Source organism: Dama dama, chromosome 13 (assembly GCF_033118175.1).
Source record: "Dama dama isolate Ldn47 chromosome 13, ASM3311817v1, whole genome shotgun sequence".
Taxonomy (NCBI): domain Eukaryota; kingdom Metazoa; phylum Chordata; class Mammalia; order Artiodactyla; family Cervidae; genus Dama; species Dama dama.
In genome coordinates, this window is record NC_083693.1 from 21,449,965 (window position 1) to 21,465,730 (window position 15,766).

General features: G+C 39.6%; 1 protein-coding gene across 6 annotated transcripts in view; it reads right to left on the reverse strand.

The window, feature by feature from the left end:
• Positions 1–8,148: 8,148 nt before the first annotated feature.
• The window catches only part of MCTP2 (multiple C2 and transmembrane domain containing 2), a 252,157-nt gene continuing 244,539 nt past the window's right edge, over positions 8,149–15,766 (reverse strand). For all 6 annotated transcript variants that reach the window (XR_009695391.1, XM_061158618.1, XM_061158619.1 and 3 more), the window contains 2 exons: positions 10,834–10,931; positions 8,149–8,660 (listed from right to left, as the gene is read on the reverse strand). Coding sequence is in view for 5 of the 6 variants with exons in the window: in XM_061158618.1 (XP_061014601.1) it covers positions 8,592–8,660; positions 10,834–10,931 (167 nt within the window). In the remaining variant the exon portion in view is untranslated. The remainder of the gene's footprint in view (positions 8,661–10,833; positions 10,932–15,766) is intronic.

Genomic DNA, 15,766 nt, shown 5'->3' on the forward strand with positions numbered 1-15,766 from the left:
TGTAATAACAACAACAACAACCAACTGAAATTTTAGAATTTTTCAGCCTACAAAGACTAACTTAATAAAACATTTCCCAGAGAAAACCTGAATCAGAAGTGAATAAGTCGGATTCTGGCAACGAGCAAGCTACTGATTTGGGGCTCGTAGAAAAACACTGCTGTACCCTGAGGTTTCAAACCCAGCAAGAGACAAACTTCTAATATTTTGCCTGAAAACACGATGATTGGCTTCTTAATTGGAATCTTTGGGTCATTTTTGGAGATATGTAAAATTTCACAAAAATGTATGACTATATGTGTGTCATACATGTTGAAGGAGTCCAGAATATACATTTGTGATACACAAATTATTTTGAGCTGAGAGCATTTGAAAATCAACAGATGAAATTTTTTCCCAAACTCCTTTATCTGACTAAAAGCAGAGACTCCCACAAATAACTGAATTGTTTTAAATTCCCTGCCCAAGAGTAACGTAGGAAGGTAGACTCTATTCACCAGAGACAATGAGAAGACACCACACTTAGAGGGCCATTGCCACAAAACCATCCTGTCTCCTGTTCCTCTCTTCTATGGAGGACCCATCTATTTTTCCTACAAGTCACTAGTTTTCCATGTACTATCCCTTCTTCCCCCCTCTAACAAGTCATTTACCTTCCCATTTTACATGCCTTTCTCCTCCTTCCCTTCACCCCTTAAGATGGTATTTAAGCTCCAAATTCTTTTTTCTTTTCATATTTTCTTAATTTATTTTTAAATTTATTTTTAATTGGAGGATAGTAGCTTTACAAGATTGTGTTGATTTCTGCCAGACATCAACACGAATCAGCCCCACACGTCCCCTCCCTCTTGAGCCTTCCCCCCCACCCCACCCATCTAGGTTGTCGCAGAGCACCAGATTCGAGCTCCCTGCATCATAAGCAAATTCCCACAGGCTGTCTATTCTACATATTCTACATATGACACTGTATATGTTTCAATTCTACTCTCTCAATTCGTCCTCCCCTCTCCTTCCCTGACTGTGTCCACAAGTCTCTTCTTTATGTCTTAAGCACCAGACTCTAACTGCCCACTTTGAGTCACATTACTTTGTGATCTGCCTTATGTGCACACATGGTTAAAATCTGTTCTTTCTCTTGTAAATCTGTTAGGTGAGTTTAATTTGTAGGCCTCCAACTACTGATCAAAGAAGGTAAAGTTTTCCCTCTCAACTATATATATATATATATATATGTATATGCATATATATGTATATACATACACTCTCAACTATATTACTGATTTCTATCTTCTATATATATCTATCAATCATCCATCTCTCTTTCTTCCCATGGGAGAGAAGACATGTATCCTTCCTATGGAACCAAAAAAAAAAAAAATCCATCATCTTTTTTCTCATAATCTTTAATATATAAAAGAGGAAGAAAAATGAGTGATTCATATGAGAGATGCCCTAGGATGCCAGGCTCAATGAACCTAAGTGTAAACTGTAAAGAGTTAAAAATTTGGGGAACACCGGATCCTGTGGTTTGATGGGTCAGTCTGCTTGTGTAAAGCAACTTTTTAATGATTCAGCATATGATCAGTTAGAAGCCATTCTTAGTACTCCTGATAATAAAGATTTTTTAAAAATTGATGGTTGATTTAAGGCGAAATTGAATATTCAAAAGCAAAAAGATTAGGTAGGAACTGTCTTCTTTGCGTTTATTGTTCAAAAGGAATTTTAAAGGTTTATTGGAATAGGTTCTTTTTATGTTTAAAATATTTTAACAGTGATTGGCATCAGCTTTTCTCATTGTAAATTAGGGATAAAATTGTCATGCTTCATCGTTTTTCTTTTCTTTTTAGGAAACATGTAGGAAATTACATTAGTCATAAAGTTATAGCTCAGGGAATTTCACAAAATGAACAAAACATTCATGTAACGAGAGTTCAAACCAAAACAACTGACCAGTAGCATCATTCCGGAGTCCACTCGGTCACTATACCCATAGCTTCTGACTCTAATGCCACAGAATGTATTTTCCCTGTTTCTGAACGTCATATAAATGAAATCATACGTTGCATTTACTGTGCACGTGTCCTGTTTTGCTCAACAAAATGTGAAATTTATCCATGTTGTTGCATGTAACATTATTATTTATTTCATTTCTTTGTGTATTCCATTGTAGAGTCAGATACAGATTATGATCAATTCAGAGATTGCATATGCATGTATGTATATTTATACACACTACATATTTATGCTTGCAGACTGTTTTCACTTATATAAACAGTGCTGCTATGGATATTCTCAGGCATGTCTTTTATTAACAGGCACATATCTACTGGTTGTATACCTAAGAGCAAAACTGGGGGAAAGGCCATACGGTATGCATGCAGTTAGCTTTAATAGATACTGCCAAATGGTTTTCCTAAGTGGTTGTACCAGTTTACTTTTCCATCCACCAGCAAGTATGAGAATTTTTTTTCACATTCTTAACAACACTTGATATTGACTTTTCCATTTTAATTATTCTGACTATGTGTACTTGTATCATTTTGTGATTTCAGTTGGCATTTGTCTAGTAACTGATGATGTTGAGTACCTCTCTATGTATTTGCTGGCCATTTAGATGGGCTCATTTACACAGTGCCTGTTAGAGCCTCTTGCCCATTTCTCTACTGGGTTATCTGCCTTTTCATTATAGATCTTTATGTGCTCTGGACAAGAATCCTTTGTCAGATTACAGGTAGAGTTTGCATATCTTCTCCCACTTTGTGGCTTATCTTTACACTCAATCATATTTTTTGAGGAAAAGATAATTGTAATGATCAGCAGTTTAACAGTATTTTCCCTTTATGATTAGCATCTCATCTCCAGTTGAAGAAATTTTTGCATATCACATAGGTGTGAAAATATTTTCCTACATCTTTTTCTGAAATCTTTATTTCGCCATCCACTTTTGGATCTGCAAACTCATATGGAATTGATTCTTATAAATTGTATAAGGAAGAGATCAAGATTCATTTTGTCCACATGGATGCTAAAATGACCCAGTATCATTTTTCAAAAAGGTCTTTTCCCTGTGCACTGCAAATATGTTACCTTTGACATAAATTAAGTCACAGGTTACCAAATATGTGTGGATCTACTCCTCGTCTTTTCTACTTTGACCTATTTGTCCACCTTTGTGCCAATACCACATTGTCTTAGTTACAATAGCTTTGTAATACATCTGGACATCTGCTCGAGTTATTACCTGTAAGACTGCTTTGACTATTCTTGAACTCTCACATTTCTATACACATTTTGTAGTCAGTGAGTTAATTCCTGCAAAAAAAAATCTTCTAATTTTTATCAGGCTTATGTTCAATCTATTGACGTCTTAATATATTGAACTTTTAACCCATGAATCCCTTCATTTGTTTATCTTCCACCTCTCATTAATTTTTTTTCAGTGTAAAGACCTATATATCTTGCATAATTTTACATTTATGTACATGAGGGATTTTGGTCATTTTCCATTCTTGTATCATCTTGTGTTTGGGGATGATGAGTATATCAGCCTCATAAAATGTGTAGAAAGTGTAATATTTTTTGTTATTTTCTAAAACAGTTTGCAGAAGATTGGTGGTTTTTTTTTTTAAATAAGTATTTAGAAGAATATCATAGTTGCTTTTTAAAAATTATTAAATGGGCTATTACATCTAAAGCACTTAGAAAGTATCTGGCATTTGATAAGTGCTATAAAATGTTAACAATTCTGATGTGCTTGACCATCCATTTTCCCCATGTAAATCATTACATTAAAAAATGCCAGAACAGAATGGCAGGTTTTATAAAGGAGACCGATATAAAGAGGTAATGTGCTTTAAGCCATTCTTTAGAAGTCACCCTTGACTTCTATTCAATTATCAATTGACTACTCATAATATTTTCAGAGAATATTCTATTTCAATTTTTCAGCCATTCTTTTGCTATAAAAGTTGGATTAATACTACATAAAGGAGAGGTGGGTTTTGACAGAATATAATTTTAAATAATGAATATAGTCAACTTCAGGGCTTCCCAGGCTCAATGGCAAAGAACCCTCCTGCCAATGCAGGAGATGCATCGTTTGATCATGGGTCGGGAAGATCCCCTGGAGAAGGAAATGGCAACCCACTCCAGTATTCTTGGTTGGGAAATCCCATGGACAGAAGAGCCTGGTGGGCTACCGTCCATGGGGTCACAAAGGAGTCGGACACAACAACTAAGCAGCAACATAATCAATTTCATCTCATACTCATGAGGAATTTTATATAGCTGATGCATATACACTGAGTTCATGACACATGCAATTTTTTTTCTTAATACGGTTTTCCTGTAGACCTTCTTTCATTCCCAATCTCTTTTCTCTCTCACTTTCTTGCAGTGAAACTTTCAGAGTTACCTCCATCCAGTCTCCATGTCCAGACATCCACACATGTCAACCACTATCTGGTGTTTCCTCCTACTACTCCACTGAAATGACTCATTGCCAAGTTCCTCTCAACTGCCACATCATTTTAAGCTCATTATTCTGTCCTCAACCTACAGGAGCTTAGTGGTATTCAGCACTATGGACCACACCTGCTTTCTGGAAACATGCTCCCACCTTATATTCAATGGCAATGTGCTCACTGCTTACCTATTTAATTTTATTCTATTTACAGTCTTTGCTAACTAATCTATAAAGATTATATATATATGTATGTATATATATGACTATGAGTGTTGAGTTCAATCTCTTGAAGCATGTAACTTCACTTTCTGTGACTGTTGGTCCTTAAGTGTACCTCAAGGACAGAACATTTCTTCTCTTAGCTCCATATTCATGTATCCAGTCACCTCTTAGACATTCCCATTTGGAGGCTTCTCAAGCATCTCAAATTCAACACTATCTAACACTGGGCTCCTGCAGTTCCTTCCCTGGCTGCTCTTGTAATTCTTTCTTGCTCAAAGGCAAGACCATCTTCTTAGATCCAGAGACAAGTGGACTGAACACTGTCCTTGATCTACTTCCTCTCTCCCTCACCCCATAGTTAAGAAACTGTGAAGTCCTGCTTACTTTAATCTCGTAACTTCTCTCCAATTTCACTTATGTATTTTTCTTTTTCTGGTACTGTTATTTGAAAGTCCAGCCTACCATCAGCTTATCCACAGCCCTACAACTGGCTCTTCTCTGGACATTCATAATTACTAATATACCCACTGCAGCCAGAATGCTCTTTTTAAAAGTTGAATCTGAGAATGTAATGCCATGATCCTGCTTAAAAATATCTGTTTAATGTCTGGCTCTACTAAGGGAATATTCTCTGTTTCATTCAAATGTATCATCAGCATTCAATATGTTTGTTCAATGATAAAGAATCAAAAATTGAGCTTAAGAAGAGAACCAAGAGAGCTTTGGTTCATCCACAAATAAACATTTTCCATTGACATGGAGGTAAGGACTTCTCCAAATATAAGACATTGCTTAATTTAAAAGCTTATAATTAACACAGCCAGAGTTTATAAATAATGTCATAATCTAAGCTGTGCACTTAATGCAAGAAATTATTTCCTGGGATAGACCACACTCATTTATCCAGCTCAGCCCTCTGAGAATCACACATGAAAGGGCAGAGAAAGAATAGGTCTCTATAACCTGATCTGTTAATCATGTATTTTCTAAGTGTCTATTAGGTGCCGGGTAGGATGGGCTATGAAGAAGAGGAAGGCGGGAGTTAAGGTCCCTGGTAATTATGAGTCATGGCAGAATACAGCAGATGCCAGAAACATGTAAGATGAGGGGGTGTGAACAAGAACGGTGGACTCCAACACAGCCAAGAAACTAATAATAAAGCATATGTGGGCAGGGGACTTTTGAATGTTTTGAAGGCAGGCAGAATTAATCTTGGTAGAAACTGGGGAGAAAGTGTTTCAAGGGAAAATCATAGTCTGAATGAAGACTGACCTGGCGTAAAGTAATTGGCACTGTTACCTTGACTTGCGAGAGGTTAGAGAGACCTCAGATTGGGCGGAGGCTTGGGTGGTTGTGATCAGAAATGAACAAGATGACTTGCCAACACTGGATCTACCAGATTGCACAGGTTGGGAGACAGGAAAAAGGGCATGAGGACTGAAAAAAAAAAAAAAAAGATGCCAAGGAAGACGCCCTGGAGAAGGCAATGGCAACCCACTCCAGTATACTTGCTTGGAAAATCCCATGGACAGAGGAGCCTGGAGAAGTGCTCCACGGGCTTGCAAAAGAGTCGAATACAACTTAGACCTCAACAACAAGGGGCCTCCCAACCTTTAAGATGCCTGTGCCAGTAAGGGAAATAACAAAGCTAGTAGGAAGTTGTGGAGTTCGGGGTCCTGAACACAGGAATAATGCTAAATTCCTGACCTGCTGAGGAAGAGATGCCTGTAAGACATCTAGGCTGGGCAGGGGATGGGCTTGAGAACCAGGAGTTTAGTCTGGCTTTCAACATTCCTACTAAATTATGTTTAATTATCACATGACGAGACCATAACCCATAAATCTTATCTACAAAGCATCCCCAAATCTTTCCTATGGCGTTTGACAACTTGTATGAATCTTAACATTTCACTTGCAGATAACATTCATTTTTAACATCCCATAACTACTTAATCAATTAACAATTGTTTTCCATACAAAGTTATTAAAGGTTGATTCTGTCCTTGCTTTTGCATCTCAGCTGCTATTTGTGTCCTAAACTCAATGCTGAAAATTCCAATCGGACTACAGAAGAAATAAGCCTAACTAATGACGCCTTCTTTTCAGGCGAATTATTTCATTTTGAGTTTCTATAGAAAAGAGTAACAATAAAGTATTGGTTCCACTTTTGAATAAATAAGGGGTTATTTTGCTGCTGAAAGTTTTCATTCAAATGACTGATCAGATCTCACGTGTCTGTTTAAAAATGTCTGACTTAGGTCATTACAAAATGACAGACTGTGATAAACTGGATGGTAGTTGGGAGTGAGACAATGAGGCATTGTTTACACAGAAGATTGAGTAACTGGTTTAACAAAAGAGGTTCTTGGGTATCTATTGTATGTACAACTCAGAGATTTACTGGAGCTTTTATAATTTCTGCAAGGTTCTTTTTCAGCCAGCTTCATTAACTTGAAGTAAATCAAATCATGCAGAAATCTGGCTCAGTGAGAAAGCAACCCAGGAAGATAGAATATGAAGAAAAACAGACACAGGATGATAAGGTTTAGAATCTTTGGCATTTTTCATAAACATTTTGTTTGAAGATTATTAAATTACAACCCAGAGAGAGAGAGAAAAAAAAAACAAAAAACCCAGTAAAACTCACTATTGAATCAGATCTTTTTACTTCAATTTTTCTTTACAATACATACATATATATATATATACACACACATATAAAACTGCACATACAAAGTATGTGTCAACAAAATATAGTCTTTACAACTTAAATATCATTTGAACAGAAAGATACTTGCATACATTTTATATATGCACAAAAATTGGGATATTTACTTGGAGGAGGTTACAGTGAAATGGGACAGTATGGTATACACAAAAAGACTTTGGGGACTGTACCTTTCTAGGAATGGGGTTCTGAGATATATGTTTTTATTATGTGTAGCTTATTTTGCTTAGGAACAAAAGATCCATGTGGATTGCTACAGCATTTTTACTTTCTTAAAAGTGCAGGCAAGTGAAGGGATTATAACATTCAGATAAGCAGCCACATTCATTGGTCCCTTGCTCCTCAGTCTATCTTTCTAAATACTCTCAGAATTCACTCATTCACCCCTCCCCCTCTTTCTCAAGCTATACTACTGAGATCACATTTGGGAAATAAGCAAAAAGTAACATCAGAAGAAATGGATATTTGAAGCACCCAAATATTTTCACTGAGTCCTTCACGTTTTGGGCGAATGCTCTCTCAGAACATTCTAGAGCATCCACGGCCAGCAATGGACCAGGAGGCAGGCTGGCACCCAGCACCAAGCAGCTTACTGAAATTTTACATCTAGATCTTTAGTTGTTACGGCTGAAAGATCCCCAAAGAACTGGGATGATCCAGGTAATAATTTTTAAAAAAATCTATTTCTAATATACATTTGGGTAGACGGTGGCTATCAAGGACTTGTTAGAGAGGGAAAAAAAAAAAAAAAAACAATCATCCGAAAGGAGGGTGGGGGTGCGAGTGAACGTCACTGAATCTTGATGCGAAACTGTCAGAGATGCGAAAACAAGTTCAAAGTCATGCTGGCATCTAAGTGGCCTCCTGGCTGTTCTCAAGGAGGGTGCTGAGACCCCTGGACGCTTGCTTTAATCTGTTGGAAGAAGGGATGTTGGTCTTTTACAGTCTCTGGGGTGTTTCCTTTCGCTGGGCTGACTCCAGACGCAAGCCGATTACCCCTGTACAAGGATGCGCCCATGGGCACGTGCATCTATGCCGTGAAGACGGGGAGGGTAAAGACGGCTCCACACGGCACGCATCTCAGAAAGACACCACGGCTGCCACCGAACGACAGAGAACCGGGTCTCATCCGTCCAACACGCCATCGGCTGCTGGCGTCCACAGTCAGTGTGTGTGCTAGAGCGCGTTGCGCTTCTTCCGAACTGGGCTCTGGCTGCTGCCCGGCTTCAACTCCGTGTACTGCACCTGTGAAAACAGACAGACGGGGCGCTGGCGGTTAGGTAACCCTAGCTCACCACCGTGTGTTAATGGCTCCCCGAGGACACGGCACGGCAAAGGCAGGAAGGTTCAAAGGTAATGAATCATTTTCTAAACACAGGAACATGGAGGGATTAATTGCAGGAAGGATTTGAAGAGTCATGCATCATTTCTTGAAACCAAAATATTAAAAGCAGATTTTTCTAATGAGATGCATGGGTTTCTACCTGCTCTCGGGGCATTGCTAGATTTCAGTTCTGTGTGTGCCCGCGTTCGACCAGGAAAGAGTTTAATAATGGCCCCTTGGGAATGTTTATCTTAGTATATGATACAGCAACTTACTACGAATTATTCATTTCGAAGTATCTAAAATCTTGGGGGAAAAAAAACTTCTGCCAATTATATCCATTTCTTTTGCCAGAGAGGGAAAGAATGTTGAAATGGATACCAGCCCCAGACTAATAAAGATTTCTCTTCAAAATGGATTTCATTTACAGTATAATGGCTAAAACATCTGCGACAAACATGAGCACGTGGGGAGTCCCCAGTGGCAAACTGCCTATTGTGTTATTACCAAGTGTTCTTGGAGATACACGCAGATCTCACTAGCTTCCCGGGCATCTCCCTCGAATGCTCTTTTGTTGCATCCTCAGTCTTCGTGCCAGCGCCAACTGGATGACCTCGCTGAGGGTTGGTCCCCAAACTGTGCACAGACAGTCCTTAGGGGGGCCTTGCTGGGAATTTCCTTTCAAGGATGCAGGCACAAATGCATTGTAACCCAAGTGATGGTACACTGCAATCACATTGCTTTGGTGTGTGGGCTTGGATAGGCTGACTGTGGAATGGCTTTGTGCAAAGTACTGTATTACAGACCACATGTGCTCACTATTTTGAGTATTTGTGCCAAATTCCCCAGGGACATCCTACCCCATCACATAAGCTGAGCTACACTTGGTGGAAAGCAGATATGTGAAAAAGGCATGCTTTCCTTAGAGCTGTTTTGTGAAGGTCCCCAAGGGGATGATATGCCTGTCAATCTTCAAGGCAAAACAAACAGAGGCCAAGTTACTCTTTTACAATCCTGTAATGCAATGTTAACCAGTAATTCATATTAATAGAATTTATTTTAATAGATAATTATATCATTAAATGAAGGCTAAAGGAAAAAAAGCAACACAGGGTCTATTTTAATCTCTAGAACTCAGAATGAAGGGGAAAGAAGCGCCTGTCAACCCTACATCTCTGCACTCCACCCGGAGGTGCTGGGAAATGAATTACGGTACACTGGCCTGAGGATGAAATTAATGTTTGATTTGGGATTCTCTCACATAATAACAGATTGCGTCTTTGATCGTCCCGATGATGTTTGATGCCACTGTCTCCCCAACTATCTATTCTATGACCTGTTCTCCTTTAGAGAGATATTTACCTTTGCCTGCCCTACCCTCCTCTGGGTTTACACCAGCCTGATCAGCAGGGGCCTGAATTAGGCTGCTCTAAACTTTCTAGTGCTGTTGCCTTGCTTAATCTCTACGTATCCACAGAAACGGGACACTGCTGGACTAAGGGACCGTTACCTGTGAGTAACACTTCCGATTAATCTCAAATGATCGCACGCCATCTCTGCCTTTATGTGCATTAGAGTAAGTGGGAGCTGTCCTCAGAATCTCTTAAGTCTTCAGACAGAAGGGGAGAGGGGGGAGGCCCGGGAGATAATCGGGGCAAACAAGGATCAAAAGAATAATCCTCTTGTCCCCTACTTCCTGGAGAACGCCTGCCATCGGGGAGAGGAGGAAAATGGGCAGGCCTCCCCCCGGCTCTGGGTTTCCTGTGTTCCCACTTGCTGAGCCTATCTGACCCTCTTTGGGGAGGCAAGCAGTCAGAAAAAGGACAAACCTCTCTGCACTGCAGCCTCGCAGCGTGAGTTCCAGATCATTCTTAAGTAGTCTTTTTCAGGATAATTTTCCCCCATCATCTCATGCTTTGGACAAAGGTTTTGCTGGCCACCTCTCTGCCAGCCAGGCCTCTTGAAGGATTTCCGATTCATTATCTCAGTGACTCACACAAGCACAGCCCCCTGCTCCTCTGGCCTGGGGGTTGGTGGGGGCAGGCCAGACTTTGGGGTTGGGGCCCCGGTTGGTGGTGACCGTTCATTACGTACCTTTTGCACATCAGATGGTACCCTGGAGAGGAAGTCCAGAAGCTCATTATTGTCGATGGCATAGGGGTTTCGAAGCTTCTTAGTGAATTTGTTTATGCCTGGAAAATAGACATATCGGGAGATCTTTTTGTCTGTTGATCTCTCCATTTGTCTACCCATCTTTAAAAACTCACCTGACTGGGGGAGGAGAAGCATTCACAAGTAAAAATTAGTGTGAAAATAATCACTGGATCTCAAGTCATGTACCCGTTGCTGTCATGTGGAATCATTCAGAAATGTCTTTTCTTGGAGGGAGAAAGGGGGGGATCGTTGGAGAGGGGCTGTGCCTTCTTCAGCTGTGAAAATCCCATTACAGTCCCAGCAGCAGGGTGGCAGAAACACACACTAAAACCGTGGAGCTCATTGGTTTTTTTGGACGACGCTGATTAACAGCCTCCTCGCCTAGGAAAACGAATGTCCCAGATGGGAAAAGGCCTTCATTAGCCCAAACAAGTCTCTGCTTGGGAGCTGAGGACCAAAGGCAGCAGTGGGAGCTGGAGGGTGGGAGCTGTTTTTTTTTTTGTTGTTGTTGTTGTTAAAAAGAACCCGCAAGAAATCTATCTCCCCCCTTCCAACTCATTTTCACAGGTTTTCCTTCTCTCGCTGCAGAACAGAACTTGAATGTTGGTCGTACTTTGATGCTGCAGAAAACTGTGAAAAGTTATTATTGGAAAATTATCTTACTATGGTTGCTAGCTTAATTTATGGACCACAGCGCTGGTGTGTGGGTTTGGCTAGGCCATGGAGTCGTGCTGATTCAGGACATCGGTAATTAGAAGGGGGTGAGACATTTAAATCACCGACTCAATGGACATGAGTTTGGGTAAACCCCGGGAGTTGGTGATGGACGGGGAGGCCTGGTGTGCTGCGGTCCATGTGGTCACAAAGAGTCAGACATGACTGAGCGATTGAACTGAGACATTTAAGCTGTCCTTGGTGGGGGCACATGGGCACATCCAGGACAAGCTCTGCCCAGAGTTCCCTCCCCAGAGGGAGGCACCTCTCCACAAGCTTGGCCTCTTACTCTGTTCCTCAGAGCTCTTTCGAGGGGCAGGGGTGTGCGTGTATAGCCAGAGCTCACAAACTGTATTTCGTGCTGTGTTTTAGAAGCAGAAAGACAAGGTGGCCTCCTGAAGTCTGGCTACAGAACGCTTGCTTGTCAAGGACCATAACTAGGTCCTCATCAACCCCCACAACACTGCGTGCTCACTGTGTGCTCTCCCACTAGCGCTGATGCCCAAGTCAAGGTAAGATTACCTATTCAACAGTCCACAACACAGAAAAGGTTTGATGTTTTTCTTCTTTCATTAAATATTACTTCGCTTTCATCTAAGAACTGGACTTTCTGCATGCCACCATACCTGACACAATGCCGAGGTCCTGATGGCTTCTTTAAGAGGGTCAGATTTACATCCACTTGGCAAATGGAAGCCAGACATGTTCCTAAGTCAAGGGTGGCTTGTTGACTGGGCCGGGGAAGACTTCCTGCAAATAACCCCCTTTATCTCAAGTCAAAGCCTGTCTGTGCCTTCCCTTTTTCTCTGCCCCCACAGCCAGCTTCATGTTTCTAGCTAAAATTTCCCCCAGTGTTCCTTTAAAACACTCTCCACTGTGTTATTCTAAAGACATTTAATTGTAGCATGGGCTTCTTGGCAAAAGAAAACAGACAAGGCAAAATGACGAAGGGAGACAAAGACGTATTGAGAAGAGATATATCTTCTATTGTTAATTATATATAGTGTGAGCATCTGGAGTCTTTACAATGAACAGCCAGGCAGGGATAATATCACTGCTGATCAAAACACTGCATTCTTAGTCACTGAGAAGATTATAAACCTGCCCAGTAGCTCAAATGCACCAACAAGGGCAGAAGGAAGTCCACAAAGCACTCCGACAGTCTCTGTTTGAAAAACTTCGTTAGACTGAAAATTATACGGAACTCAGACTGCATGCTACAAAACCACACCTTATCTTTTTAAGGTGTCGCAGGCTCAAAAGTCAGTAATTCTACCGTATTGTCTACTGTGTGAAAGCGGGTGTCAACACGGCAGCAGAGATTGCTTGGTCATCTCTGAAGAGCAGCGGGGCAAGTAAGAAGGGTGTGGGGACAGACGTAGCTGGGTCTCAGTCTGGCTTCACCGTGTATTACTAGTTGCGTGGTTTCATACACTTTACTTAATCTGTCTTAGATTTCTTATATTAAATTTTGAATAACAGAGGCCTGCCTTACATAGCTCCATGGGTTGAAAGGAGAATCACAAAGCATTCTAAAATCTGGAGTTTCCCTACAAGGAAGAGGGCTACCATCATGACTGTATATGTCAATAAGCCACGAAAATAAAGAAGGTGGTGATGGCAGAGTATTTACGCTGGCAGCATGTTATCACACACCCAGTCTGGAAGTTGGTACCTCCCGTAGCAGGTACCTTTAGATTCTTTTAATCTAAACAATACAAATAGAGCATATATGCTGTGAATTTTTATTCTGTTTTCCTTTAGACAAAGAAAGTGGAATTTCAATCCAGGGATTAACATGTGGGAAAAACATTATCATTTAATGATCATAGAATAGATCAGTAGATTGGAAAGATCCCTCCAGTTTAAAAAAAAAAAACAGAAAAAAGGAGAATGAGAGGAAGAACTGCATGGCTGCTTTGCACGTGTGGTCAGCAGGGAATAACCGCGGGAACTGAGTCACATACAACCTTGTATGAATGGCCGGCATGTGACCTGACTGCAGCATGCCGGTGAGGGGGGGTGAGGTGGGGCAGAGGGTCCCTGCGTGCTCCTGTGTCAGACTCTCAGAGTCTTACATGTAAGATCACTGTGCTATCAAATGGAGACACAGAGTTAAATAAGTCATAATTTCTTTTAAGATGCTCAAAATCTGGCTTGGGGAGTTCTTAATCTACTTGAGAAAACCAGAAGTGGCTCAGATCAGAACTGAAAACTATATTTAGAGCATCTATGATGAAGAACAGAATGGAAGGAATATGGGAAACCTTCCAAAAGATACAGAAAACCTACATGGGATCTAATCCTCAAAGGTGCCTTGCCTTCTAGAAATACATACAACAAATAAATTACTGAAATTCAGTACCGAAAATTTACAGTTTCCTAGAGAAAATTCTAGATATCCCTCTAAAACCACTTTTAATTTTCAAAAACTATACTGCCAAATAAGAGAGGTGACAGGCTCAAAAAAATGACATCTATGAGATCATAGGTATTAAACTTGCAGAATTATCCACTCATAAAATATTTGCGAAGTACTCATCAAAGATCTATTACCTTTGTGTAGCTTCACTAGGAATTACATGGTAAAGAGGACAGAAAGTATCTTGCCCTTTAAAACCTTACAATGAAGTTGGTGAATCAAGGAATATATCCCATGGTCATCATGAAATTAGGCTATTTTCATAGGTTTATGTTAAATAATTGTGCTATTTAAGAAATATTTATATAAAAATGTTATTTGGATGTAAAGAATACAGAAATATAGTGGAATATGTATGTAACTCTGGAGGAACATAGAGTTAAATAATTTTGTTCCAAAAGGTTAAAAACAGTGAACAAAAATTTTGAAGATTTTTATCTATCAATTTTAGGGCTCAGTGAAAATGAGTAAGTAACTTAGAATAAGAAAGTCTTTCTTTTTTTTGTAATCCTTCAGCTGTGCATTTATAACATGAATCATATTCAAAGAGTAAAAGGTCTTGCCTCGTATTAAGTGGGCTGCTCACAATGAATGTCAAAATAAATACAAACATGTCTGTTATATAATATAGGTACATTCAACATATATGTGAACACACTATACATGGATACAAAATATCCTTATTAAAAACATAATGTAATATAATATAGATTTCGTTGGTGGCTCAGAGTTAAAGAATCTGTCTGCCAATCCAGGAGACACCAGTTTGATCCCTGGGTCAGGAAGATCCCCTGGAGAAGGGAATGCTTAACAACTCTAGTATTCTTGCCTGGGAAATCCCAAGGACAGAGGAGCCAGGCAGGCTACAGTCCATGGGGTTGCAAAAGAGTCAGACACATAACTTATTGACTAAACAACAAAAATCATAATGTAAATGTATCATAAAAATACATCATAATGTAATATAATTTAATATCATCATATAATCATTTTCCCCCCAAACATAATTTTTACTGTGTACCTTGGGTAAATTTACCATAATGTGCTTAAATCATTTCTCTACTATTGAACATTTTTTATTATTTTAAATTAATTTACTACTACAAACAGTTTGACAATGAAAATAATTTTTTTTTCATTTCCATCCTGAAAAAAATAAATAAATAGTCTTCTGAGCCTTAATAAGATTAAAGGGAACAACAGAAATTCAAGACATATAGAGTTTCCTTCTACATGCTAAATTCTCTGCCAAGAATATGATCATGTAAGAGATGTGCAAAGGAAAGCCCTGGGTCTGTGCTAGCTAATAACTAACTTGTCTTGCAAAATAATAAGTCCTAATAGGAGGGCATAATATATTCCATGATAGTACAGCAGGTTTTAGATAATGAGAAGAGGCAAGAGATGATGTGATGGTCATAGCTTTTGACTACATTATCTACGGTAAACTCTATCAATAAACTATAAACCTCTGTCTAGAATCTAAAACTAACAAATGAGACAATATAAAGCTCAAAGGATTACTTTCAGTACAGGAGAGCATCACAAACTCCATGCTATTTCATAATTTCAATCCATAAGCTGAACAATAAATAGAACAATGTCTCATTAAGTAGATGCAAAAAGTTGATGTTGAAAGCTGTCAAGAACTTGGAGGATAAAACTAGAGGTCAAAGGGATTAGGAGTAAATTGAAAGAGGGATTGGAATCCCTAAATGGACAACCTAAGGAAGAAAT